Raw genomic sequence first — 27,232 nt, forward strand, 5'->3', positions numbered from 1 at the left:
TTGTAAAGAGAACTGAAAAAAATGTAAGCAGGTTTCAATTGCATAGTTAAAAATATTATGAATGAGAAATATTTAAGTACTACTTGTAGAGTATTTAATACAGTTCACAGCCTGGCAAAAAGATGTAAACCATTTTTCCATTTTTTTCCATTGGGCACGATGGGCAGCTGCCCGGGGGCCCCACGGGCAAGGGGGCCCCATAGGCACAGCTCTTAATGAGAATAAATAATCCTGCAAAAGAAAAAAACTTGCAAAAAAAACCTACAAGGGTCACTGAGCAAGTACATCTATCTATCTCTATCTCTATATATCTATATCTGTATCTGTATACATCTATATATCTATATCTATATCTAGGGGCCCCGGTGCACTGCTTTGCCCGGGGGCCCATAATGTTGTTAAGATGGCCCTGGATTAGATATGGGAATACATTCACGTAAAACCATTGTGAAAGTAATTGATTTCATTGCATTGGAAATAACAAAAGGAATATTTATTAAAATTATTGAAAATAATCTTAAAATATGTTTGATTTTTGACAAAGCTTCAATGATATCTTGCAAACCAGTTATTATATTTTTCATAAAAGTTGAGGATTCAGTTACATCACCAACGATTTTCGTTGAGCTAGTTTGATTGGAAAAACTAGATGCAGAGACAATATACTCTTCAGTTATGGGAAGTTTAAATAATGTTGGGCTTACTAAGAACTACTTAGAAAAAAAATGAATAGAATTTTGCTCTGATGGTGCCAACATTATGCTTGGGTGAAAATCTAGAGTAAGCACTAGGATAGCAAAAGAGTTTCCAAACATAATAATATGGCACTGTTTAAACCATCGCCTCCAACTTGTTTTAGATGACTGGATAAAGGAAATAAAGCAAGAACATAATTTTAAAATATTTAATGATAAAATTTATACTATTTTTCATCAATCCAATAAAAACCAAATTGAAGTTACCGAAATATCCGAACAACTTGGAATTGAAATTATAAAGATCGGTAGAGTTTGGGGACCATGATGGGCTGCCTGTTATTTAAGGTCAACCCTAGCTGTGTAGCGCACTTATCCTGCACTACATTACTATTTTTATTCAAATAAAAAGTACATAGGTATGGCTGCCCTTCTGGAAAATATATATTTTATAACTGATTTGGCATTGATGATTGATATTTTAAACTAAATTTCTCTTCTTTCAAAAGCACTGCAAGCATGAAATAAAGACATAATAAAGGCTGGTAAACTTGTGATAAGATTTATTAAAGCCTTTCAAATGCTTGGAAAGAAAAGGGTCCATCCCCAAAAAATTTTTGATGAATAAATTACTTTAGAAACCTACAAAAATATTACATTTATAGACAATTTGTAGGGCTTACTCAGGAAAGACTTTTAGAAAACATTGTAACGAATTTGAAAAAAAAGACTAATGGATTGTGAACATTTAAAAGTAAGATAGGAAAACATTTCAATTTCTTAATTTTTTGGAGTTAGATTACAGAAATATTGAAGAAGTACTAGTTCCATGGAAAGCAGCTGAAGAACAATTGCTTGTATTTAATGACCTTTTTAAATACCAAATTGATATTACTATCGAGATTTTGTGGAAAACGTTTTAAAAAATTCCCAGAGCTATGCAATTCCTGAAAGTGTTCAAAGACCTAAAAATATTGTCAGAACAATTGCTGTAAGTTCAGCAGAAGCGGAAAGGGTTTTTTCAAAGATGAACATTATATGTTCAGAGAAGAGAAGTCCCCTAACTGTTTCTAATATATCAAACACAATGACAATTAGTCTAATCAGCCTACCGCTAAAGGTTTGGGATCCTACTCCTAGGGGGGAATTCAATTGTCCGTGTTACTTGCAAAAGTAACACGGCGTTAAAACTATTACCGTTATTATGGTAATAGTGCCCATAATTACCATTATTACGTTACCTTTAACGCCGGCTTTCAGCTCGCAGCTCCCTGAGCTGAAATACGGCTTAGAATTGCCGTTATAGTGGTAATAGTTTTAACTTTGTGTTACTTTTGCAAGTAACATGAACAATTGAATTCCCCCCCTACAGTGAAAAGATGGTTAAGAATAAATCACACAGCCGATGATGCTCCCATAAAAGTGAGGATGCCAATCAAGAAGCAATATGGAAATATCTTAAATAACAATGTTTTTGTCAGGTATTATTTAATATTTTTTCTTTAATATTTTAAAACTCTTTCTTATAACATAATCTAGTTTTGTGTGAAATATTAAAATACCTTTGGGTATACCTTTTTGTGTTAGGAACCCCAACAGCCCGCAACACAAAATCCGGAATCTACTCAGAAGTCTGGTTTTCGCTGGAGCCCCTAGTGGTGGGGACTGACTTGGCTGCCGACAGCTGAGGGTCGTGAATTGTGCGCCGACTGGGGGAACCCAGCGACAGATGAAATAGCAGAGTGAGGTCCAGGCAAGGGTCGAGGCCGGTAGCAGACAGAATAACCAGTACACAAACCGGGGTCAGAGGTCACAGGCAAATCAGCAGCGTAGGAGTCCAGGCAAAAAGTTCAATGAGCACAGGCAATCAAAACTAAGTCAGGGAACAGGCAAAAGGTTGGCAACAAGTAATTAATCCAATGGTACAGAAACCAGGAACACAGCAGGCTAGTCAGCAGGGAAGCAAGAACTATAACCGGCAGGGAGTGCTTAGCGGAAATGACGTCCCGGTCATCATGATGACGGCCGGGATGCGAGGGCACCAAAGGAAGCGAGTCACGCCGGTGCCTGAAGCCGCCGCGGCTCGTTACATTTTGTATATTTAAAAAGGTTATTAGGGCAGAGAACCGGTTGTTAATTTATTTGAATCCCACCACTGCCTGCAACCCATACACCCATAGAAGGAAGACAAGAGGAAACTGATAGCTCTGCCTTCAATATTGTAAGTCACAACTAAGGGGACAGTTATTTGGGAGAGCATTGGATAAACAGGAGGCAAAGGAAGTTGCAGATCTTTTTGTTAGGTCAAAGGAATACAAGAGAGCTTTTTTTTTACAGTCGCATCCAATACAAAGACTTCATGGCTTTTGGCAGCAAAAAATATATTTATAACTAAAAATGGTTCTCAATGTTACTGGAAGTCCTACAGCAATTTAATAAATGTGCTCTAATGTGCTTTGCATATAGCAAGACTAATTAAAATAGTGTATTTATAGATGGAAACAAAGACTGGATGCATAATTACCAACACATCAATGAACACGAGATCAGCACACTGCACAGTTCTTGTACAAAGGCTCATGTGCAAAGTTTAAAGCAAAAAGATATTGGAGAATTACTGTTCCCAGAGCAACATCAGGAGAGAAGAGAAGAAATTAAAAATAAAATACAGGTAATGGAAAGGGTGGTTGAAGTTATCAAATTGATTGGTAAACGAGGATTGAGCTACAGGCAAAGTAAGTCTGAAGCTGGTTTGGATGATTCACTGCTAGACCATGGGAATTTTCTAAAATTGCTTATTCTACTCAGCAATTATGATCCAGTCTTGAATAAACACCTAGACAAAGTAGTGAAGAAAAGTCAACAGGCACACAGATCTGGAAGTGAAGGCTGTGGAAGTGCATTAACATACATATGTCATCCAGGTGATTACATCTAAATTGCATTTAATTAAGAATACTGTTGCAGATGAGGTAAGAGGAGCGGGCATGCCTTCTGTACAGCTGGACACAACACAAGATATTTCAGCGAGGGACCAATGTTTCATTAAAATTCAGTATGTGGACAAACTCAAAGGTATCCAGGAAAGACTGCTAGCTGTTGTCAATTGTACTGACACCACAGGAAAAGGGTTTCTTGAAGTTCTGAAGGGAGTACAAATGGCCTGGACATAAATCACTGCATTGGTAATGCAACAGATGGAGCAGCGAATATGTAAGGGATTTTCAGCTTTACTTACCAACGAATCACCTGGCCAGGTGCCTGTGTGATTTTACAAGTATATACTAAATCTCGTCATTAGTGATGCAACTCAACCACCAGTTGCTGCAACATCACTCTTTTTTCTTTCAAATGGGGTTGCTGGTTTTTTTTGGTGATCAAGTAGCAAAGCTCTTTTACGTGTTTGCATATTGATATTCTGGTATGTAGCTGTAGGTGAGATAGTGTAAATGTAAATATCTCTGATGATAATGTGGAGGGACAGAAGATGTCAGAGCCGGTGCCCGTGAAGAGGGCGAAGATATCCGGCAGCGCTGTGCCCCTGGAGGGGCTGAAGAGGTCCCCGATGGTGCCCAGCTACAAGAAAGAAGAGGAGAAGTACTCACCCGTCCATCGATCCAGCGGCGGTGAGTATAACTTCTTTTTTGCAGGTCCTGTGCGCGAGGGAAGGATGAGCCAATCAGGGCTCATCTTTCCCCGCTGGCCAATCAGCGGCCGGATGCGCGAGCCAATCGCGGCTCGCGCCCGGCCATTCAAGAGATTGGCGCCGACGCGAGCCAATCAGCGCTCGCGCCGGCTAATGACGTCACGCCGGCGACTATATAAGTCGCCGGTTGGCGCCATTTTGGCAGAAGTCCGTCGGCGGGGAAGAGAGAGGACGTCTCGTCCAGACGTCCATCAACAGAGCCAGCAGCAGCGGCGGCAGGGGGCCCTTGTAAGGGCCGTGAGCTACCCTGCCGCCAGAAGACTTCAATCAAGCCGCCGGAGCGGAGATCGCCGGCGGGGAGCCCTTGTCAGGGCTGAGAGCGCCCCCGCCAAGCAGCCTTCAACAGCGCCGAAGCGGAGAAGAGGCGCCGCCGGCTGGAGGGTCTGGAAGACCCGGAGAAGAAAGGAAGAAGACGGCGTGTCAAGTTAAGTATCCTGCGCAGAGCAGGTAAGTATACTCAACGTTAAGTTCGGGCACTAGGCCCGTGGGCACATTCGGGCACAAGGCCCGTGGCACTGTAAAGTAGGGGCACAAGGCCCAGGGACCTGGGCACTAGGCCCCAACGAAGTAGTGGGCCAGTAGGCCATTAGTATATGGATATAAAGGGGACAAGCCCCTATTAGTTAGACAGGGGGCGTGAGAGCCCCAGGTGTACAAGGGCACAAGGCCCTTAGGTAGTTAGTGGCCTAGAGGCCATAGGAAGGCCAGAGGGCCTGGTTAGGGGCTGGTAGCCCATCTGCTATTAAGGGCACAAGGCCCTCAGTTAGTTAGGAAGGCCACAGGCCTCAGGCAGGGGCTAGGACCCCTAGGTAGTAGGGCACAAGGCCCTAGTGAGTGGGCTCAGAGCCCTGAGTTAGAGAGGGGGCTGAGGCCCATTAGTCAGAGCAGAAGGCTCTGTGTGTAGCTGGGCAGAGACCCATGGTGTGTAGGGCATAAGGCCCTGGTGGTGTGTGGTAGAGGCGTGGGAGCCTCGTGAGAGTAGGCGCGGTCCTGTGTGAGGTGAGCACACGTGGTTAGGAGGTACGGTCGAGCGTAGGCTCCCGTGGTGCTGTAGCAACCTGCTGGTTGGCTAGCAGCGGTGTGTTCGGGTAAGTAGCGGCAAAGTACTGTAGACTGTATTTATTCTGTCTGTGTGGCGAGTGTAGTTTACATTACAGTATTTTGGTGTGCTTTCTAACTGTGTCCAGGGGCAAGACGTCAGGCCCCCATTAAAGGTAGGCTCTTGTTTCCTGTGGTTTTCCTGTGCTAACCCGTGCTGTGGGGGACAAGTGTAAGTACCAGCATACACATAGTCAGGGGAGAACACATGTAGTTTCCCTGTCCCTTAGGTCCCCGGGGTCACACTGGTACCCAGAGGGGGTGGCTGAGTGAGTTGGTGGCAGTACAGCACACCTTGAGGCAGTTCCAGGGGCGGCCGTGGTTCTGATCAAGGGTCCTCAAGGCCGGTTCCGTGCAGGTGGACCTGTGGTTCCGGACGTAGGGACACGTGTGAGATACCCGAGTACAGGCAGTCGGGCGGTTCAGTTCGATCGGCTGTTCCGTGCGGCAGTCGGCCCGCGGGTTAGTGTGCTGTTTTACTGAGCCTCAGCCGGGCTTAAAGAACCCGTACTTAGGGCCTGTGTGTGACTCCATAGCAAGAAGGCAGCTTCTTGGTACGACCTGGGTGAGGGGGTTAGGAACCGCCCTCCGGTTTAGGCTGTGAACACCGGCTGGTGTTCCCCGTAGCGTGTAACTAGTAGTTCCGTTAGTGCACCACATTTAGTTAGTCCTAGTGTTTGACTTAGTTGCGTTGCCGACCATTAGAACGTTGTTAGGGTCGGGTCGCCGTTGTAGTTAGTCCAGTTTGTGGGTGCCATCTTAGTTTCACGGAGAGCGTAGAGGGAGGCTGTGTGTTCTTGTCATCCGCAGGAGTCGGGAAGGTGTAGGAGAACCGGATCGGAAGTGGGAGTGTCCCGGTGAGTATCACGCTCGATTCCCCCTTTCGGTTAGGCCCTCACCGGCAGGTGTGTGAGGCACTTGAGGCGGGATTAGTCCTCGGATTAGTCTTGGCCTTCAGTGCCTGTAGTCCCCCGCGTCTTGGCAAGAACAAACTGAGGAGGCGGCAAGGAGCTTGGACTGACCGTGTCCTTGTCCTTTGCCGTAGTCTCGGACAGCCCTTACCTGGTAGGCACGGCCGTAATCTCTGCCTCTATCTTAGAGGGACGTGATTGGAGGTGGCTGCGGATCTGCTGGGATCGGATCGCAGCTAAGAAATCAGAAGCGGACTGGAGGTGACCATCGTTTACAAGGTGAGTTATTTTCTGTTGCGTCTGTCCCTGTCTTTCCCCGCAGGGGGCGTTACAATAAAACTCTTTATGTTTATAGTCCTGAATGTCTATAGTTCTCAGTGTGTACAGCTTTTGATGTTTAAAGTTCCCAGTGATTATAGTTCACGCTGTTTATAACTCTTGATGTATGTAGCTTAGGATGTTAATTTGATCTGGTAGTTAACATTAATGATTATAGCTTGGAATTGTAATATTAGGTGAGCAGAATGTTGTTTGCAACAATAAAACAAATGTGTTGGAATTAAGTGTGGTGGAGTGGTAGAAAACACCTGACTTGGTATAGGACTGGGAAATGTGTGGATAATGAGGAGTGTTATGTAGTTTCAATTTTACATACTTGTAGATGAGGAACTAATAATAGTGGATAATGGGGGTAAGGTAATGTAAATTTCATAGGAAATAGGGCAAGTATATATAGGTATCTGGACAGAAATACTTTTTATAATGATATGTATACTGAACAGCCTAGAGGAGAATGTTGAGGATTCCAACATAATAATGAAAGAAAATTGTGAACTGGCTTGTGATGAAAAACTGTTTGTGTGCAAACGATGTAACAACTGTGCAATGTGTGTTTATATGACGCTGCAGTGCTTCAACTTGTTCACTAAACAAGCATAGACCTAGGATACAAACACTTTCAACAGCTCAAGTGGCATGGAAAGAAGATTTTCCACATTCAAATTTGAGGAGTACCCTTAGTGCTGAGCATTTGGAAGCCTTCTAATCAGCGCCAGTGCTAGGGTCCTTGGCGCCCTAGGCACAGTTTGAAAATCGCCACCCCCCCTTTAAAAATCGCTGCCCTCCCCCTGTAAAAATCGCCGCTGCGCTTCCCTCCCCACCCCTCCCCATGTCTTTCTTTAACTTACCTGCATGAAGCTGCTCCTCTCTGCTCTGTCTTCTCCCCTCCACTCACAGACACTGTCGGGCCGTGATGATGACATCATCACAGCCTGTCACTGTCAGTGAGCGGAGGGGAGAAGACAGAGCAGAGAGGAGCAGCTTCATGCAGGTAAGTTTCAATAGCCCCTTCCCTCCTCTCCTCCCCGTGGATTTCACTTTTTTTTTTATTTCGAGGCGCCCTACAGAGCCCGGCGCCCTAGTGTTACGACTTGCACTCTGCAGCTGCTGTCTGCAGTGACTCTATTGGATTTGTTATGCTTCCACTTGTAGTACCACTGCCCACCAAAGGGGCCACTGTGCTACTTGATTATTCTCCTTGATCACTGGGAGTGGTTTCAGCTGCATGAGGCCTATTTATACCTGCCTGCTTCAAACAGTCTGGGCCAGATCATCAGGTCACTCCTGTGTGCATTTCCATGTGCTTTGTTCCAGTCTGCATTATCGTTACTTGGCTGTTTAGGTTCCTACCTATTCTGTGTGCTCTCACCTGGATTGTCATTGCATCTGCTGTGTTGCTGTTCAAAGGCTATACTGCTCAAACTGCACTTACCTCTGCTGTGTGCTGTTTAAAGGCTATACTGCTCAAACTACATCTCCATGGACTGCACCACTCAAGATCATCTACTCCACATTTGTCTCGGTGGCTCAGTGGTTATTGCAGGTCGTATCATCTGAGCTGCTTGCTCTTACCCACTCCACTTTGTTGCTGGACTGTTCCTGCTATTGCTATATTTGAATACACTGATTATACTGCTATATTGTATGCACTCATACTGCATTGCTGGTGGTACTGCTCACCCTGTTCCTATGTTCCTTGTGCTTCATTACCAAGACTTTCTGTGATCATTCAAGCATCATTAAATCGCTAATTGTACCTTATCCTGCATCTGTTGTCTATTCGCTGTCTGGGTATAGAACTGACATTAGCAGTGTGCCTACTTCACACCAGTTACTATCACTCCCCCTAGAGTCCAGAATACCAAACCGTGACACCTAGGCAATTGCCTAACCTTGCCTAATGGGAGGGCCGGGCCTGCTTCTAATGTCCATTAAAAAATAAATTCTGCAACAAATACAGACAGATACAATCATATGTAACATTGCACTGTTACGCAAGGAATTATATCTGCAGTAGTATCAAGAGACAAAGCCTTCCTCATATCACCCCATATCACCCTGTACTGCCAGCAGACAGCATCGTATTTAGTTCTCACCTGAAAGGTCTCCGTTCATGCAAACTGAAAACCAAAGCAACCCCAACATACACAAGGCAGATGATGGACCAATGAAACTTGAATAAGAGGTTTGCCCACAAACAAACACAAGAGGAAAAATGTACCAGTTAATGTAGATTGATTTTTACATTTACACTACTCTTCTGCTTAATTCCTTTGACTTTATTGCATGTTAAGGTTATAAAACTTAAACAAAAGAAACTTAGGTTCAAAAGTTGTGTTTTACATTAAAACATTGTTGGTTAAGTGGCTGGTATTAAATTGACCCTAGTCTGTCTCTCTATGTCTGTGTGTATGTTAGGGAATTTAGACTGTAAGCGCCAATGGGGCAGGGACTGATGTGAATGAGTTCTCTGTACAGCGCTGCGGAATTAGTGGCGCTATATAAATGATAATGATATTTAGCATCTGCTGGATTGTTGATGCTAGTGTTTACATCATCAGTTATTTATATAGCGCCACTAATTCCACAGCGCTGTACAGAGAACTCATTCACATCAGTCCCTGCCCAATTGGAGCTTACAGTCTAAATTCCCTAACATACACACACACAGACTAGGGTCAATTAACCTACCAGTATGTTTTTGGAGTGTGGGAGGAAACCAGAGGAAACCCATGCAAGTACAGGGATAACATACACACAGATAAGGCCATGGTTGGGAATCAAACTCATGACTCATGCTGTGAGGCACAAGTGCTAACCACTAGGCCACTGTGCTGCCCACAATTATGGTTATATTTAAAAGTAAGGTTTATTTTCTATTTTTGAAAGAAATCCCTGCCACCAACAAGAGGTACAGTGGGCATTGGGAGTGGGGAACCTCTTTTCGGGGGCAGGACGTGTCCTCCCAGATTGCAGGGACAAACCAAAAATCTTGGCTGCAGGAGGCAGACGATGGCAATATGATCTGAGTATTACACTGCTAGAGAAAATTTGGTTCCCAGTAAGAGGACTCCCTATGTCCAAGTGGCAGAACTTCACACAGCAGCAACAAAGAGGTAATTAATCAGTTATATTTAATGGTAACTGTTCTTTTTTTTAAAAAACAAAGTCATCCCTTCCTCCAAGAAGAGGTTCAGGGGGCATTGGGAGGGTGGAACCTCCTATTGGGGGCAGGGCATGCCCACCATCATGGCTGGTACACCCCAACATCTTGGTTGCAGGTAGGCAGAGGCAAAGGGACTTATATTTTTTTCTTTTTATACTGCTAGGGAGACTTTAAAACAGAAGGAAGATTGATAATCAGATGAGACCTCAGAAGAATCTTCATGCAACAGAAAGGACTTTCCAGACTCAACTACTATCACTTCAGTGCTAACACTGGGAACTCGCTGTTGCTGGATCAACGCACATAACCAATGTATGTACTTCACCCACTGGTGTGCTGACTGCCTACATGTGTTTCTCTACCTACCAGGACAATGCTTTTCCTACATGTTTGTTAGGTCCATATCCCACTTATGTCATGTGATTATGTAGGTGTCTATAGCTGCAGGGGCTTGGGAAGTACTTGCATTTAAAACCTGTGTGCAGGTAAGACTCAACCTAGTCACAAAGCACAGCAATAGTCATAATTAAATTTATGTTTAGATTTATTGTAGTACTGGCCAGAAGGGGAAGACTGGAATGAGTTGGTCAGCTTACCATATATTGCAACATGTGGAACTAACATTCCTTGTTTTTAAGTCTGCAGCTTGAAGCAGCTAGAATAGCATTAATAATGTATTTAGTGAGTGCAGAGCATCAGATTGTTTACACAATATGGTCAAACTCCTCTTGCACCCCAGTTTTTACACAATGTTTTATAGCCTTTTGTTAAAATGGGTCTTGTAAACCAAACCATTATTGTAGCTCCCCTCTCAATCCAACCAATCCTAGGTGTCTAATAGCTGCTACTGGTTGCTTAGTACTTGTCTTTAAAGGCTGTGTACAGGTAACACTCAACCTAGATAAAATACATAGCAATGATCATGTTAAATTTCAGATTGAACTCATGTTCATATTTAGTGTTGGAGTGGCCAGAAAGGAAAGACTTTGTCATCAGTTGGTCAGCTTAACATGTATATCAATATGTGGAACTGACATTCCCTGTACAGCTTGAGGTATCTAAAGTAGCAGCATTAATAATGTATTTGGTGAGTGCAGAGGATCAAATGTTTTACTGGGTTTTTATAAATAAATCTTTTTTTATTGAATTCAAACGTAGTAAATACAATACAAAAGTACCCCCCCCCCCCCACCTGCCCCCTTTCCAGGAAAAAGAAATAAAAAAGAAAGACACTTTCCAAAGATGTAACCATACAATATCTGTTATGATTCTGATGCCTTAGTCAGTATTTGCACAGGCTTACCTAGGGCGCAGAGTCTAACGGCCTTCCGGTCTTCACCAAGAACCACCGCAAGGTAGGGTGGACTTTGCTGCCGAAGAACCGCAGGTCGCGGCCCCCAGGTTAGCCTACTGACGTAAGGGAGAAGGCTCTAAGTGATGGGTAGTCAAACAGGCAATATGACAAGGTGATGCAAATACAGGCCCTAACCGTGAATTCCAGGGTTTGGAGGTCTGGATCAGTAACCGGTTAGATGCGCAGAGTCGATTGTGTGCGTAGCAGGAGATGGGTCCAGAGGAGTAGAAACACAGCCGGGTCGGTACACAGGAGGTCATCAGGTATACGGTGCCAGAGGGAAATCCAGAGAGTTGTCGATAACACAGCCGGGTCGGTACACGGCATGGTCAGTCCAAGTCGCGGTGCCAGGGATAAAGCCAAAGAATAGTCAGGTCACAGCCAGGTTGGTACACAGGAGTAAAAGGAATATGGGAGTACACAGGGAGCAGGAACAGGTAGCCAGGAACAGGAAACACATTGCTCTGACACAGGTAGCGTGTCAGAGCAGAGTAGATATAGCGATTTGAATTCCCCGCCCAGGAGTCACATGACTTGATGCTAGGAGAACCCGGAAGTGCGGGGACGCCATCGGGAGACAGCGCTGAACTGCCAGAGCGGATACAGCTGCCAGACAATGCTGATAGCGCAGCGGAGCGGGGACAAGGTAAGATCATAACAATATCATAGCATTCAGCATTAGATCAACTGGTATTAAAGGTGACAATTACAGAGTAATGCATATTAAATGTGTTTTTGTTTTCAAAATGTGCGCACAGCTCAGTTTTCAGTTCTTTACATTCACTAAGTCCTTGTGGTACAGCTCAATAGTTTATAGCTTTTTATTTGTGCATTAGTTCTGTCTTATGTGGATATGACTCCGCCTACCATTGCATGTTGCATTAGCCTTGCCCACCTCTGATGTGCTAATCCCGCCTACATAAGTGTTGGCCATGTCTACAGTTAATTTGGTCCCGCCCACATTAAGGCAACTTCCACATTTTTTTCCAGGGTCATTTTAAGTTCCCAATCCGTTTCTGTAATCAGCCCAAGTTGCAAAGTTAGTAGGCCTAACAAGAACATGCACAATTGCTAAAGAAAAACTTATACACATTTGCACTGGTTCTCAGTATACATTGGGTGTAGTAAATGATTCTGAGCAACTGTGGAAACAATGTGGGTTCTTTCCTTCTGGTGGACTACAAATAAAAAATGACCCTTATGTTGCTCGAATTCTACATGCATTACTATTAACTTCATCTGTTTCTCTAATTTAATGTACTCTACACCCCAAAACATTTGGAAGAAAAATCCTGCCAAATTTGCCCTTGACAAACCATGTTATAATGCTAGGGGTGTAAATGCTATTTTTATGCATGCAGGTTACAGGCCACTTCTTTTGGGAACACTCTGTAAATTGTAAGTCTGTCCACACATTTTAAATCCCTCTTCTCTATTTTGCGTCATGCATCTTTTAGCTGTATTTTCTGACTGTAAATGCCCATCATTTCTCAAATAATTGACAGCTGATTTTACTGAAACAACCATATTCTTCTCTTTCCACATTAGAGAACCTCGCTAGGCTTCAAGTTGAAGCCCTTGAATCTGAACAGGCTGCGCAAAGATACTATGGTTGTATATTACAATCTGATCACTTGTGACACTCTCCTGGTGGCTGCTAGTGGTGCTTATGGTGCAACTGCCCTATCTTGCTGCATGCATCATGGGCTGGCATATGTGGACAATGCAAGGATGCTTCCATCGGTGAGCCAGAATTGATTTGTCCCAAATCCTACTTCAGTGTATCATGTGGGCATGATTGAGAAGACCCAGAAAAGAGATCAACCTCAACTTTTGGGACTTTTGTAAATATTATAGTTGCTGTTATTCAAAATAAGACGTGTTTCACTTTTGGATAAGTACTTGTAATTGTTTGCATGCGTCAGGATGTGTTGAAATTTACCCACATGCAAAAGCAGATACAGCCACTAAAATGTTGCTTAAGGTTTTTATTTTAAGGTTTGAGATACCTCTGATGAACTCAGATCGAGGTACCCACTTTATTGGCCAATTAACAAAAGAAATTTTGGGGGCATTTGCTATAAAATTTAGAAATTACTCTTACTATTCACATGCTTTAGGAAGGAGATAGAAAGGTATCTTGTTATACAAGTTGTCAAATTTTTTTCAGAAATAGGTCCTCACTTCTACTCATGAGAGCCACCAAAGGCTAGACCTAGCCTACATGAAAGATTAATGAGAAGACCAGGACATCATCTCCCCTGCCACCACTGTTTAGCTTCAGCCTTGAACTTACTGATGAACTGATTCTGAACTATTGCAGTACCCTAATCAAATATATTAAGGTGTTACATTCACTCCTAAACTGCATCGTCTAAAGAACCAACAAATGTACTGCTATCCAGACATACAGTAGCCAAGTGACAAGGGATGAATACCTGGATCTATGCATCATTGTGCAAAATATCAAGTGCCCTAAACTCAGAGATTAATTCTGTGTCTGGGCAAAGCTGACACTTAGCTAAAGAACCTGCTGCCAGTTGTAATATCTGAAGCCTTACTTAGGGAGAGGATTTCGCTTAAGACATCTCTTCACACATTAAGTCACTGGGGCGTTAGATGTGTAGAAGTCTAAAGAGGATCTGCCACTACAATTACATTTCTGGCCATTGTTTGCCTCCTGGAAATTTGTATCCCATGATTTTCTTTGATATCCTATCTAGTTATCCTGAACATATACATTTGATAACAACTGTACTAATTTCTATAAGAGATTAGTTGTCTTTGTGTAGAATAGGCACAAGATGGTAAAGTTAGGTATCATTTTACTATCACCCTTTCATGCTATGAATATCAGTGTATCCCTTCTGAAAAAAAGTGTGTTCTGTAATTTGCATGGTGGATCTATGCTAGTTTGTATACTCTCTAGCTGCATAACTGATTTCTAAATAAACATGAAGCTGGGTTTTTTAACAATAGGGAACTGATCAAACTTCACCTTAAGTCATACTTGCCAACTCTCCCGGATTGTCCGGGAGACTCCCGCATTTTGCGAGAGTCTCCCGGACGAGTGTGGCAATCTCCCTGATAGGAAGGGGGAAAAATTTAGTTTAAACGCCGCGGTTCACCCGGAATCGCGGTGTTTAGCCCCGCCCCCACTGTAAAATGACGCGATTTGCGTCATTCCGTCACGGGGGCGGGGCCAAAATGACACGATTTCGCAGCCCCGCCCCCTGCACGCCCACGTCCCAGCCGGCATCTCCCGGAAAAAGAAAAAAAAATGTTGGCAAGTATGCCTTAAGTACAGTGTAGAATTCTGGAAGCCCTATCTCCAAAAAGTCATTAATTAAATAGAAAAACAAAATCAGAGATGGGCTTCTAAAATGATGCATGCACTGAATTAATTACAAAACTATGAGTCAGGAAAGACTTCAAAAGCTGAACACGTGATGATAAGATAAAAACATTCACATATGGCAAAAGTATTAAAAGAATTCAGGAAGGCAGTTTTTTTGTTTTTTTTTAAATAAGTGTATATCTGGAACAAGGGGACACTTTGAAATTGGAGGGACGAAGACTGAAAGTAAACAAAAGGAAGAATTTTTTTGCAGAAAGTGTGATAGATCCAAGGAATAATCTCCAAGCGTTTGTGGCGAGAACTCATACAGTAAAAGATATCAAGAATGCATTGGACAAACATGTTTCTCTTAAGTTAAGATAATAAAAATACCCCAATCTTGCCCCCAAAATAAAACAAGACCATAAACAAACACAAAAAGGCACACTAGATGGACATGGACCTATAGGTGTGTCCCTGAGATCAGGTTCTGGTTCTATTTCTATAGACAAATTAATAGTGCAAATCCTCCCATGAAGCAGAAACATAATCATATACAGCAGAGTGTGTGCTTGGGCATAGTTATTTGCAAACGTCTGTTTCCATCTTGTTGTTGTAGATGTTTAAGGGATAATACCATCAGAAATTACATGTTGTCCCTTAGTAGGTCATGTTTAACTGCTGCATGTCCATAATCCACCAGTAAATGTATATAGTCCACATGGCTTCCTTTTTTCTACAAACATCTCCATAGTACATTTCCTAGCTTAAGCATTTTTTCATCATGATTAAAAAAATTCTCAAAACATGACCCATTTGTACTTGAAAACCAGAGTTGAGAAACTCTGATTTAGTCTATAGGGCATGTTTAGTCATTTGTGGCTCTTTAGTTGCTGTTCATTTGAATGGGATTGAATACTGGGAGTTGTAGTTTAGCAACAAAAGGGGAGAGTGAGGTTGCATTTCTTTGCCATTCCTCCTGTTATTAATAGCTACTTGTTTGATCATATTAAAAATTGATGAAAAGCGGAAATCAGTGGCAGCTCTAAATGTAGTTAGAAGACAGAAAAAGCCTTTGGTGGCTACAACTGGGCAACTAGGGGAGAAGCTGTAAGATATGGTATCTACTGTCACATGATCAATTAGTTGACGAGCCCTTTGCATGGTATTGTCTTTACCATTCAGTTATTAGTTAGTTGGACAGCCCTTCTGTTGAGTAGGTTCTCTACCATCCCATGATCATCTAATGGACATTTTCTTGCGTCGAATTTCATGGTGCTTACATATGGCAATTGTCTAGTGTTTGCTTTAAATTCGGTACAGCTAGGAAGACAACACAACTATGAAATAGTCCAGAAATAATTTTCCACTCTCAATACTTTTGTCATAAAATATTACTTCAAGAGAACAGGTAGGGTCCATCAAAGGCAATAATTTCACTATGGGAATGTTCCGTGTTCGTGCTTTGCTGCTCATCGATCATCTCTGAAAAAGGCTTGTACCCATCTGTTACGGAATCTGTCGGGGACAGATCATTTGTAGAGTTGCAAACAAATATACATGGGGTAACATCATTATAAAACAGTTCACTGTCTGGTCTGCTAATCTGCCCTTTATCCTGTTTAAACTGGGTGTAGTCCTCTGACATTTGTGGTGTCCACCTAATCGAAAGAAAGAAAAATGTCATGGAGTAGATATATAAGTAGTTTTAGAATATATAGGGTTCATGCAAAATGAATATGTTTCAACATATATACAATCAATAAAATTAAAAATAATAAAAGTGAATAACGCATCCAAAAATAGACTGCAATGTCACTCATTGAAACCGGCCAAGGAAAGATATCTGGACACTTGATCTCCTGAAAGTGCATGATTCCCACTAGGAGATCCATAGATGACATCTTCCCCTTATCTCTCCGAGATATTCCAGCAAAACGTGGCAAATTATGGTACTGCTGGAAGGGATAACAGAGGAACACCTGTCTCATATGCTGATATGTCTAATGTGTAATATTTTGACCATTAAATAGTGTGCACCAAATCCTTTTGCATTTGCCGTATAACATTGGCATAGTGACTGCTGATGGCCAAGGTGCTCCTAAGTGAGATTCATGCAAATGAACCTTTTGGAGATATTGGGTGTACATACTGTTTTCCATATGCTGCCGTGCTTTACCTGGTTCCAGTGAGTGGCACAAATTGAGCAAAGCTGAAACATAATTTCATGCAAGTGAAATTTCATGATGGAACAGAGGTTTGAAAGTTTTCTTGCTGGGGTGGATACATTTTAGAGATGTGCGCTGACCCCCGTGTTTTGGTTTTGGATGTGGTTTTGGTTCTAAACCAGCTTTGTGTTTTGATTTTGTTATAGGTTTTACCCAAAAATCCTGAAAGGTTTTGGTTTTGGATCTGGATTTCATTAAAAATTGTGAAAATTAGGTAAAATTATGTGATTTTGAGCTGTTTTTGCTCCTATATTTCTATTTCTATAGCAGGGCCAGATTTACCGCTAGGAAACCTAGGCACCTGCCTAGGGCCTAGCGGTTCACAGGGGGCCCATATTGGGTGGGGACAAGAAGAAGAAAAAAAATAAAAATAAAAAATTGGCGGCCCGACTCGCGGCAACCGACCCCCCCCCACCGCGACTCGTGCAGGGGGGGCGGGTGCCGTGAGTCGGGGGAGGGGCTGGTGTTATGGTTGCAGAGCACGGGGAGGGGCTGGTGTTATGGTTGCAGGGTCATTTGACCTCAGCTACTTGGTATTGAAACTGAAAGCTGACTCATGCAAGAGCATATCAGCAGGGGCACGTAAGTTAAAAAAATAACTTAAAATCCATGCATATCGCTAGATACTGAATTGAGATTAGTGAAAGGCTAATCATAGCTGCTTGATCTGCCTGGCCAGAGAAATGGGATATAAAAAAATCTATGGAATTTAGTTCCATCCTTTACACAGACTAAACTATTTTAAGAACGATCATAGTTTTAATCCGCAATTGGTTGAGAATAAAGTTCTATTGCACTTAATGGGCCTGAGTCATTAAGGCAAGCAAAGGAGTAAATGTTCTCTGGGACAAACCATGTTACAATGTAAGTGGTGCAAATCAGTTTATTATTTTGTACATAAGTTAAATATTGGCTGTTTTTTCATCTAGCACACAAATACTTGCTAGCTTTATTATTACATTGAAATATAAAGTTGATCTAGGACATGCCCTACCCAAACTATAAATCTGCCTCACATTTTAAATTTACCTCCCACTCCAATACAACATGGTTTTGCCCAGGTGCAAATGTTACTCCTTTTTTATGCTTTACTCTCCTTAATGACTCAATGTCTCTGAAGGGGTTTATTTCTGGAAATTAAACCATTTAATTTTTCATTTTTACCTGGAGGGGCCAGGGGCATAAAACACAGTTTGGGAAGAGGATATTTTAATTTGTGCATGGTTAAGTCCTTTAGAAAGGGGGCATGTGTGATGTTGCTGGGCAGAGATGGGGCATGTGTGATGTTGCTGGGCAGAGATGGGGCATGTGTGATGTTGCTGGGCAGAGATGGGGCATGTGTGATGTTGCTGGGCAGAGATGGGGCATGTGTGAAGGTGCAGGGCAGAGATGGGGCATGTGTGAAGGTGCAGGGCAGAGATGGGGCATGTGTGAAGGTGCTGGGCAGAGATGGGGCATTTGTGAATGTGCTGGGCAGAGAGGGGTCATGTGTGAAGGTGCTGAGCAGAGAGAGGGCATGTGTGAAGGTGCAGGGCAGAGGGGGGGGCAGAGGGCAGAGGAGGAGGACAGAGGGCAGACGAGGGGGGCAGCGTGACAGAGAGCAGAGGAGGGGGACAATGTGACAGAGGGCAGAGGAGGGGGACAGCGTGACAGAGGGCAGAGGAGGAGGACAGCATGACAGAGCAGAGGAGGAGGACAGAGAGCAGAGGAGGGGGACAGCTGACAGAGGGCAGAGGAGGGGGACAGAGGGCAGAGGAGGGGGACAGCGTGACAGATGGCAGAGGAGGGGGACAGCGTGACAGATGGCAGAGGAGGGGGACAGCGTGACAGAGGGCAGAGGAGGGGGATAGCGTGACAGAGGGCAGAGGAGGGGACAGCAAGTCAGAGGGCAGTGTGTCTGGATGCAGAGGACGCAGTGTGCCTGGTTGCAGAGGACGCAGTGTGCCTGGATGCAGAGGTGGCAGTGTGCCTGGTTGCAGAGGGGGCAGTGTGCCTGGTTGCAGAGGGGGCAGTGTGCCTGGTTGCAGAGGGGGCAGTGTGCCTGGATGCAGAGGGGGCAGAGTGTCTGGATGCAGAGGGGCATTTTTGCATACAACTAAATAAGTATTTCTGTTGTGACCTAAATACTTATTACAATTTTTTGACCCAACTACTCCTAAAACAGGACTGCTCAGTAATTATTTTGGAGGGGTGCCTTGAAAAAATTTGGAGACTCTAAGGGTGCCGCAAACTGCAAAAGTTTGGGAACCACTGTGCTATGGATTGTATAACGGTTGGGGGGCCCAAACCAATATCTTGCCTAGGGCCCCATGAGGTCTAAATCCGGCTCTGTTTTATAGCATTAACATTCTTTTACAGTCATTTTTCAGTCTATTTTGTAATGATCCCTTCATAACTGTCCAAATTTTCATAAATTTTAGCCAAAGTCTGCTGCGAGCTGCCTTAATAAAGGATTTTGTAAGTTTGCCAACATTGCATTTGCTTTCTCAGTTTCAAGTAAAAAAAATAATTAACCATTCTATACGGCTCCCTAACTCCATCACAGGGCCAAAATCGTTAGCCATCATATCTCCATCTATACATGTACTCTTTGCCAGTGCCAAATTATGTCCTTAAATAAAGTCTTTGCCTTTGACTTTACATTACTTTGTCAAGACAGATGGTTTTGGCAACCAAATCTGCATCAATGTCAGCTATTCATACTTACTTGTGTGGGAAGGCCAACTATTGGCATTCTAAACTGACTGTTTTACATATTTCTTACACATCACTAATATAACATTTATATATTTTATTTATATATTCCATATTTATATGCATTGGTCTTCAAGATCACCTCCGTTGCAAGATTTGGGCAGATCCCCTTTACTTCGGGGTTGTGATTGCACTACCACCACCACTGCATTTTCAGGTCACTTATGGGCCCTGTACCCGCAGAGGCACAGGCACCTTGGGCTCCAAACACAACAGGCCTTCCGGTATCAGACCAAGAAGACCTGCCCATTCAGGGCACCACGAATCAACCGTACTAGGTCTGATATTACACTTGAGCTTAGACAAAAAGACGAATCGAGATTGACATTTTAATCTTAAACTGGACATTAGTATGTAGATATACATGGTAACTGGATGTAGAAATACATGGTAACTGGATGTAGATATACATGGTAACTGGATGTAGATATCAGAGTCCCCTTGTTTGATTAACAAGGGCAGCATTGCGGCACAGATCTACCTTTCTCGTAGCATAGATAAATATTTATAAGTAAATGGAAGTTTCTTGTCATGCGATGATGTGATGTCTTGCACCTATGAGTTTAAAATCGCCGATTTATTAACCGCCAATTTGATGTAAAATCGCAGTAGATGAGGTTTTTTTCAAAATCACCACTTTCCAAATCGCTGCAAATCGCGGTCCCGAATTTTCCCACTCTAGCTATACAAATCGCCAAATGTATAAGCCTGTGATTTTGCAAACCCGCCTGAGTTTGAATTCAAAATTGCCAGATACAACACTCTGCTTTCTACAGGCGAGATTGGCAAACACATCACTGCTACACTGCAGGGCAATGTTAATATAACAGGAGGTACAATGGAAGTTTCAAAAATACATCTTTTTTGTTGTAGCGGGGCAAAAATTATTATGAATTTTATCCATCCGAATTTAGCCTAACCGAGTTCCGAGTCGAGCAGGCTCGGTACTCTCCCGCCCATTCGGAATCAAAATCGAGGCAAAACGTCATCGCGACGTATTCGTATTTCTGCACTCGGTTCTCGCGAGATTTGAAAAGCATAAATACCAGCCTCCACAGCAATCCATCGCCATTTGACAGAGGGAGAGAGCAGGGTTAGGTCACAGGCTATATTAGCGCAGGGACAGAGCAAGTAGTGTGCACATAACTGTTTCTATACTAATCTATACAATTCTAATATTAATACCATTTGCAATTGTTAGAGCAGTAATAGAGGAGGATAGAGGAGTTTTTTTTTCTTTTTTTGGCACTCCAAGTGCTTTTGGGGTGTCCAATATTCCCCAGTGTTTTACACTAACTTTTCTGGCTGTCCACAAAAGTCATCTTTGTCAGCAATATCTATCTAATGCAATATTTTGCACTACAAGTGCTTTTGGGGTGTTCAATATTCCCCAGTGTTTTACACTAACTTTTCTGGCAGTCCAAAAAAGTCATCTTTGTCAGCAGTATCTATATAAGACAATATTTTGAAAAGAAAGGAACTGCGCTCAACCCCAAAGCGGCAAGAGCAGCAATACTCAGGAATCCCTTCCTGTGTTACAGCAAATATATAGAAAAATGTATTGCGCTAACAAATGTATAGAAAAATGTATTGCGCTAGCAAATATATAAAAAAATGTATTGCGCACATCTCACATTCCCTGAAGAAATCAGCCCTGCAGATGAAACGCGTTGGTGACACACCCACTCTCGTGACGTCACAGGATATCCGGTTTCTGCGTTCCACTGTGGAACGCACGCCAGGCTCTTCGCTTCACACGCTACCACTGTTAGGCGTTCCAGTCTCCACCAAGTCCTACGAGCTCCACCGCTAGCCATCGGTCTGCTTACCATCAAAGTCGCGTTCCCCTCCGGATCCAATCAAGCACATCCAGGTATCCTAGGTTTTTATGTACCTTGGCCGGGACTATCGTGAGTTACAAGCAGGGCCGGATTAAGGGAATGGAGGCCCCTGGGCTAAGGGGGCCTCCATTCCCCCGTGAGGGGGATCCAAGCTGCCCGCCCCCCCCCCCCTCCCGTGATCCAAGCTGCCCGCGCCCCCCCTTCCCCGGCACTTACCTCCTTCTCCGGCGCGCTGTATGCTCTTTACTGAGGAGATCTCGTGAGAGTGAGACTCACTAGATCTCCTCAGTAAGGAGACTACAGCGCGCCGGAGAAGGACCGTAGTGAAAGTGCTCAGCAGCACTGCAGTGGCGCACGCAGGGGGGGTTTCTGAGTCTCTAGAAACCCCCCCTGTGCTATCTAAGTGGCCACTGTCCTATATAGCAGCCGCGGCGCTGTCAAAGAAGCGTCCGCGGCGGTGCTGTAGTGTATATAGCACCGCCGCGGACGCTTCTTAGACAGCGCCACGGCTGCTGTATAGGATAGATCTGACGCAGCAGCTCTCTCTCTCGGGTTGTTTTTTGTTTTTTTTTGGGTCACAATCCTCCGTGCGCCCCTGCACTGATCGCCCCCGCCCCTGACCGATCAATACTGCTGCTGAGCACTTTCAAGGGCCCCCTGGATGCCATAGGCCCCTGGGCTGTAGCCTAGTTAGCCCTATGGTTAATCCGGCCCTGGTTACAAGCTTTTTGTTTTTCTCCTTACCACTCACCTCTTATCGTGAATTATACTCCCGTGAGTATCTGGACTGCAGTTACAAGTTGTTTATCCACCTCATCAATGCTAGCTTGTACAGGCCTGACTCATTTGACCTGTGCAACTTTCATCTTTGAACGGTCACTAGTATTTGGACATTGTTTTATTGATTTATTATTTTAATATATTATTAGTTTCTAACAGTGCCACTCACACTGCCTGTTTTTATCTCTTGGTTGATTTTTGCCTTTATTAAACCTTGTTTTATCCAATTGATTTTGCACCTGATATGTCATATCATATTCATATTTGCAATATTATGGTTATCATCATACAGTCAGTTCATAGGTAATTGAGCGCAATACATTTTTCTATATATTAAGACAATATTTTGCACTACAAGTGCTTTGGGCTCATTAAAATGGATTCAAAGCAGTCCACATATGAGCAGAATCAGCAAACAGGTTCTGTCACCAGTCCTGATGGTAGTGTTCCCAGTACGTCATCTGGGAAAGGCGATGTAAAAGTACATAGTCTTTTTAGATCAGGCAAAAAAACACACACCCAAAAAAAATGTACCGTGTTGAAGCGAAAAAGAAGTGTAACTGAGGAAAAGTTAACTGCCGATAAAAAAAAAATTGCCAACATGCCATTCTACACATGCAGTGGCAAAGAAAGAATGAGGCCTTCGCCTTTCTCTATTACTGCCAGATCTAAAAATATTACTGAGCCTTCTTCTTATAAGGTCACTCGTGAGCAAGCAAGACCAAGTAATTTGCAGTCTAAAAGTGGTGCACAACTACTGATACACGGGAAAGCCGAGCTGCAAGAAAACAGTAAGGCATTAGAGGATAATGTATGCTCTGAATCAGAAATTACACCAATCCCTGTAGAGAGTACATCCAACAGTGGTATGTTTAATCGTGACCATTCTGATAGTGTACCCCTAAAGAAGGGCCCTTTCAGCATTTCTGATGATGTGTGCCTAAACAGCCCGAGTGTAGCCGGTGATACACCAAGTGAGGATGACACTTTGGAATTAGAAGAGGATGTGGGGGAGATTTGGGTATCCGACGAGGGCGCTGATGAGGATGCGGTTGATTGTGTAAGTCCTGCAGCAGTGTGGCACCAGTGGCAGGTGAGGTTCTGGCACCAATTTGCACTTTCCAAACATAAGCAGGGATGACGCAGGTGGCAGACCACAACAGTTTGACATCTGGGCTGGTTTGAAGGATTTGACAAAAAAAATGTGTGACCTTGACCATAACTTCAACCAATCCTACTATTAACATGCAAAGGATGGTGGAGGGCCTATCAGGGATAAAACTGTATTTTTACTAATTTGCACTCATAAGGTTTGGGTGTAATATACACCCAAAAACGAGTGCTCAATTGCTAAGAGTCATTGATGAAGAGGAAGACAAGCAGGCTTGTCTATAGAATTTGCAAGACCAAGTAATTTGAATTCCAAAAGTGGTGCACAACTACTGTTATGTGTGAAAGCCGAGCTGCAAGAAAATAGTAAGGCCAATCCCTGTGGAGAGTCCATCCAACAGTGGTATGTCTAATCGTGAGCATTCTCATAATGTACCCATGAAGAAGGGCCCTTTCAGCAGTTCTGCTGATGTGTGCCTGAACAGCCCAAGTGTAGTCGGTGATACATAAATTGAGGATGCCACTTTGGAATTAGAAGAGGATGAGGGGGAGATTCGTGTAGGCGACGAGGGCGCAAATGATGATGTTGATGATTATGATGCAGACAGATACCAAACTGCCTTTGTCCATTTCTTTTTATATTCTAAATCTACAGTCTATGCAGGCTGCTTTTTTTCTATTCAGCTACAAGTAGAGGACGTGGGGGGTTTCATAGACAGCCACCAAACTACCTTGGTCCATTTATTTTTTATATTGTTCAGTCTATTCAGGCTGCTTTTACTACAAGTGGATGGGGGGGGGTGGGGCTGATGCAGACAGATACCAAACTGCCTTTGTCCATTTCTTTAGATATTTAACTATAAGTGTAGGGTGTAATATACACCCAAAGACGATGGCTGCATTGCCAATAGGCTAAGATGGAGAGGAAGACAATCAGGTTTGTGTGCAGAATTAAGGACTGCCTACCAGGGATTAAACTGTTTTCATCCTAATTTATTAGCTGTAGAATTACCTTACTTATCAAAGAAACAGGTGGAGCACTAAATTAGGTTATTTTATGCCCAAAAACATTGATTTTTAAACAAAATTGCAAAACAAAACCAAAACCAAAACACGCAATGGCGGTTTGGCAAAACCAAAACCAAAACACAACGTTAATCCAGATCCAAAACCAAAACACGGGGGTCAGTGAGCATCTCTAGTAATTAAAGATTAAATGTAAGGTTTTTTGTTGTTTGTTTTTTTTAATAACTGTGGCTTACTATCGCATCAGCATGGGGCCAATATTTATATTTTTATGATATGTCAACACTTCAAATTTCGTGATGGAGAAACTATTAAAAGTACAGAATTGTGGCACTAGAAGTGCTCATGTGCATGCTGGAACGGGAGGGAGTGTGTATGAAGGAGGTTGGAGATGTATGGAGCAGTGGAGGTGAGGATGAGAACTTTGAAGAGGATTCAGTAGGGGAAGGAGAGCCAGTGTATGGCAAGGCAAAGAGGGGAGGCAGAAGAAGATAAGTCTAGCAGCATATACTTACATCACTTTGTTACAAGGCACCACGTACAGATGTTCTTCATTAAGCAAACCTGATCCATTCTGTAAAATTAAATACCAAATCAGCAACCTGTTCAGCGCAGGTATCACTTTAAGAATGGACATTGAGTGTGTACTATAAACAATTATCACAAGTATAACAAAATAAAACAGTTTTGGAACTTGAGCAACTGGGAAATCTGACCTCCGATACGGCAGATCTTAAACACAGTAAGATATGGATCTCCAAGTCCCAGCATGATTTGTCAACCTGGCACGGCATACTTATAAGATTGGTAGTTCCACGACATTTAGAAAGATGAGCCTGTGCTCTGCTAATGTATTACATGGTTGCCAATCTGTACATTTACTAGCAGTGCATAAAACATGAGACCGAGTTTTGCTCATCTGTGACAACAAGAATGGAGACTATAAAAAAAGTTGAAAATAACTTTGCCTAAACAATGTTTTTTTGCATATTTTACTGAGTGTGTGCATTTAATGGGATTAGTGCTGGGTGGTATTGTCTTTTTGTTTTATGTATTTATTTATTTATTGATTGATTGATTGATTAGGTTAGCTGGGAAGACATTGTGCCTCATTTTGAAGTGTACTCAATGCGCACCACAAAACACCTTGGGCTAGATTTACTAAGCTGCGGGTTTGCAAAAGTGGGGATGTTGCCTATAGCAACCAATCGGGTTCTAGCTTTCATTTATTTAGTACTTTCTACAAAATGACAGCTAGAATCTGATTGGTTGCTATAGGCAACATCCCCCCTTTTTCAAACCCGCAGCTTAGTAAATCTAGCCCCTTGTGTTTTGCACCAGTGTGTCTCAATGGTCCGCCAGTGCACACCAAGGTACATGTCTCCTCTCCTCTCCGATTTATTACTACTCCGTTCAAATGAAAAAAAATTGTTCTAAATGTTATAATATATGTGTCACTGTTTGTGTGTCAGAAGGTTTTTATTGCAATTATTGCAATATGCCTAGAAATGCCCTTCTCTGCCAATGGCCACTACTTTTAATGGGACCAATTTGACAGAGAAGCGCATCTTCATGCGAGCTCACCACCTGCAATAAAATAATCCCCATTTTCCTTATGTAATAAAAAACATAACATTATAAAACAGGGAGGTTTTCCACTTCCAAATCCTAAACCAGGGACTGTTTCAGAGTCGTGCAAAGTTAAGGCAATACAGTCTTCAAGGTACACTTTTGCTTTGAAATTCTGAGAAATGGCATTCTGCACTGTATTTGTAAATTCTGCATTCTCAATTTTGCAGGGTTAAAAATAATAATAATATATAATAATAATATATAATAATAAATCATAATGAAAAATTCCACCAAAAAACAAACATGACATTCCAACGATAGATGCAGGCAAGTAGTCTGCAGAACAGTTTTGGAAATATTACTCGTCTTTACGGTGGACTATAAATTTCTCAGCCCACTCTGTGGAGGATAATCTCTACCTATTCCCTGTGGAATGTAGTCATATATTGGCTCTGGATTCTGCACTAGAGGTTATTGACATTAAACCATTGACTGTAACTGACCAATCTCCATCTATGGACTATGTTGCAAATTGTAGAGTCTTTCTATATGTTATTTGCTAAGTGATACCCAACTAAATAAAGCCATTGATAACATCAATTTACGTCTTCTCAGTGCTAACCAAACTTACCGTGACAGACTTAACGGTGACACTGTTAGACCCTAGTGACCCTAGTGACACTACTATAGTACATTTAGCATTAACCACAACAAAAGCTCTTTGGTGATATGCCCCTTATTTTCCCTGAGCCACGTTTTCTCTAGCTGTTTCTAATCACACTGTTTGACACATTCTAAAATTGCATATTTGTTGCGTCAGTAAAAATACCAGTCAGTAAATTGTTTTTAAATTGTCAGCAAAATTTTAAGGTTTGGAATGTCCTGTTGTATCAACACAATAGAAGTCTGCTCGATGGAGATGTTCTTAGCATCTGACCAGAGAACCGCTCTACAGACTGTGGATTTATTATATCCTATATGAAGGTCACTCTCGATAATACATCAAACCTATATATCATGGAGCTTGTGGTCTAACCTTCCTTGGCTTACTTGTCTGATCATCTATGTTTGTCCAATCAGGCACATAGCTGGCCATAAATATTTCCTCTTAAATATCAATGTTCATTCTTCTTACCTGTTTTGCCATTTCCTTTCGAAATCCTTCAATGATGGAACTCTTGTTTGGGTTTGGAATTCCATCTTCCCAAAGCTTCTTATACCTGTAAGTTAGTTCTAGATTAAAATAGGACTCAAATTTGTATGTAATACAGATGAAATGTTCTAATGGTGTAGCCTGTGGCACCACAAACTAACA

General features: G+C 42.7%; 1 protein-coding gene across 3 annotated transcripts in view; it reads right to left on the bottom strand.

Annotated features, from left to right (window-relative positions):
• Positions 1 to 14,853: 14,853 nt before the first annotated feature.
• LOC142111301 (cytokine receptor common subunit beta-like) overlaps positions 14,854 to 27,232 on the bottom strand; it is a 110,771-nt gene continuing 98,392 nt past the window's right edge. For all 3 annotated transcript variants that reach the window (XM_075193799.1, XM_075193800.1, XM_075193798.1), the window contains 3 exons: positions 27,053 to 27,137; positions 24,861 to 24,919; positions 14,854 to 16,267 (listed from right to left, as the gene is read on the bottom strand). In XM_075193799.1, coding sequence (XP_075049900.1) covers positions 16,006 to 16,267; positions 24,861 to 24,919; positions 27,053 to 27,137 — 406 coding nt within the window. In that variant the 3' untranslated portion in view covers positions 14,854 to 16,005. The remainder of the gene's footprint in view (positions 16,268 to 24,860; positions 24,920 to 27,052; positions 27,138 to 27,232) is intronic.

Source organism: Mixophyes fleayi (genome assembly GCF_038048845.1).
Source record: "Mixophyes fleayi isolate aMixFle1 chromosome 4 unlocalized genomic scaffold, aMixFle1.hap1 SUPER_4_unloc_2, whole genome shotgun sequence".
Lineage (NCBI taxonomy): Eukaryota > Metazoa > Chordata > Amphibia > Anura > Limnodynastidae > Mixophyes > Mixophyes fleayi.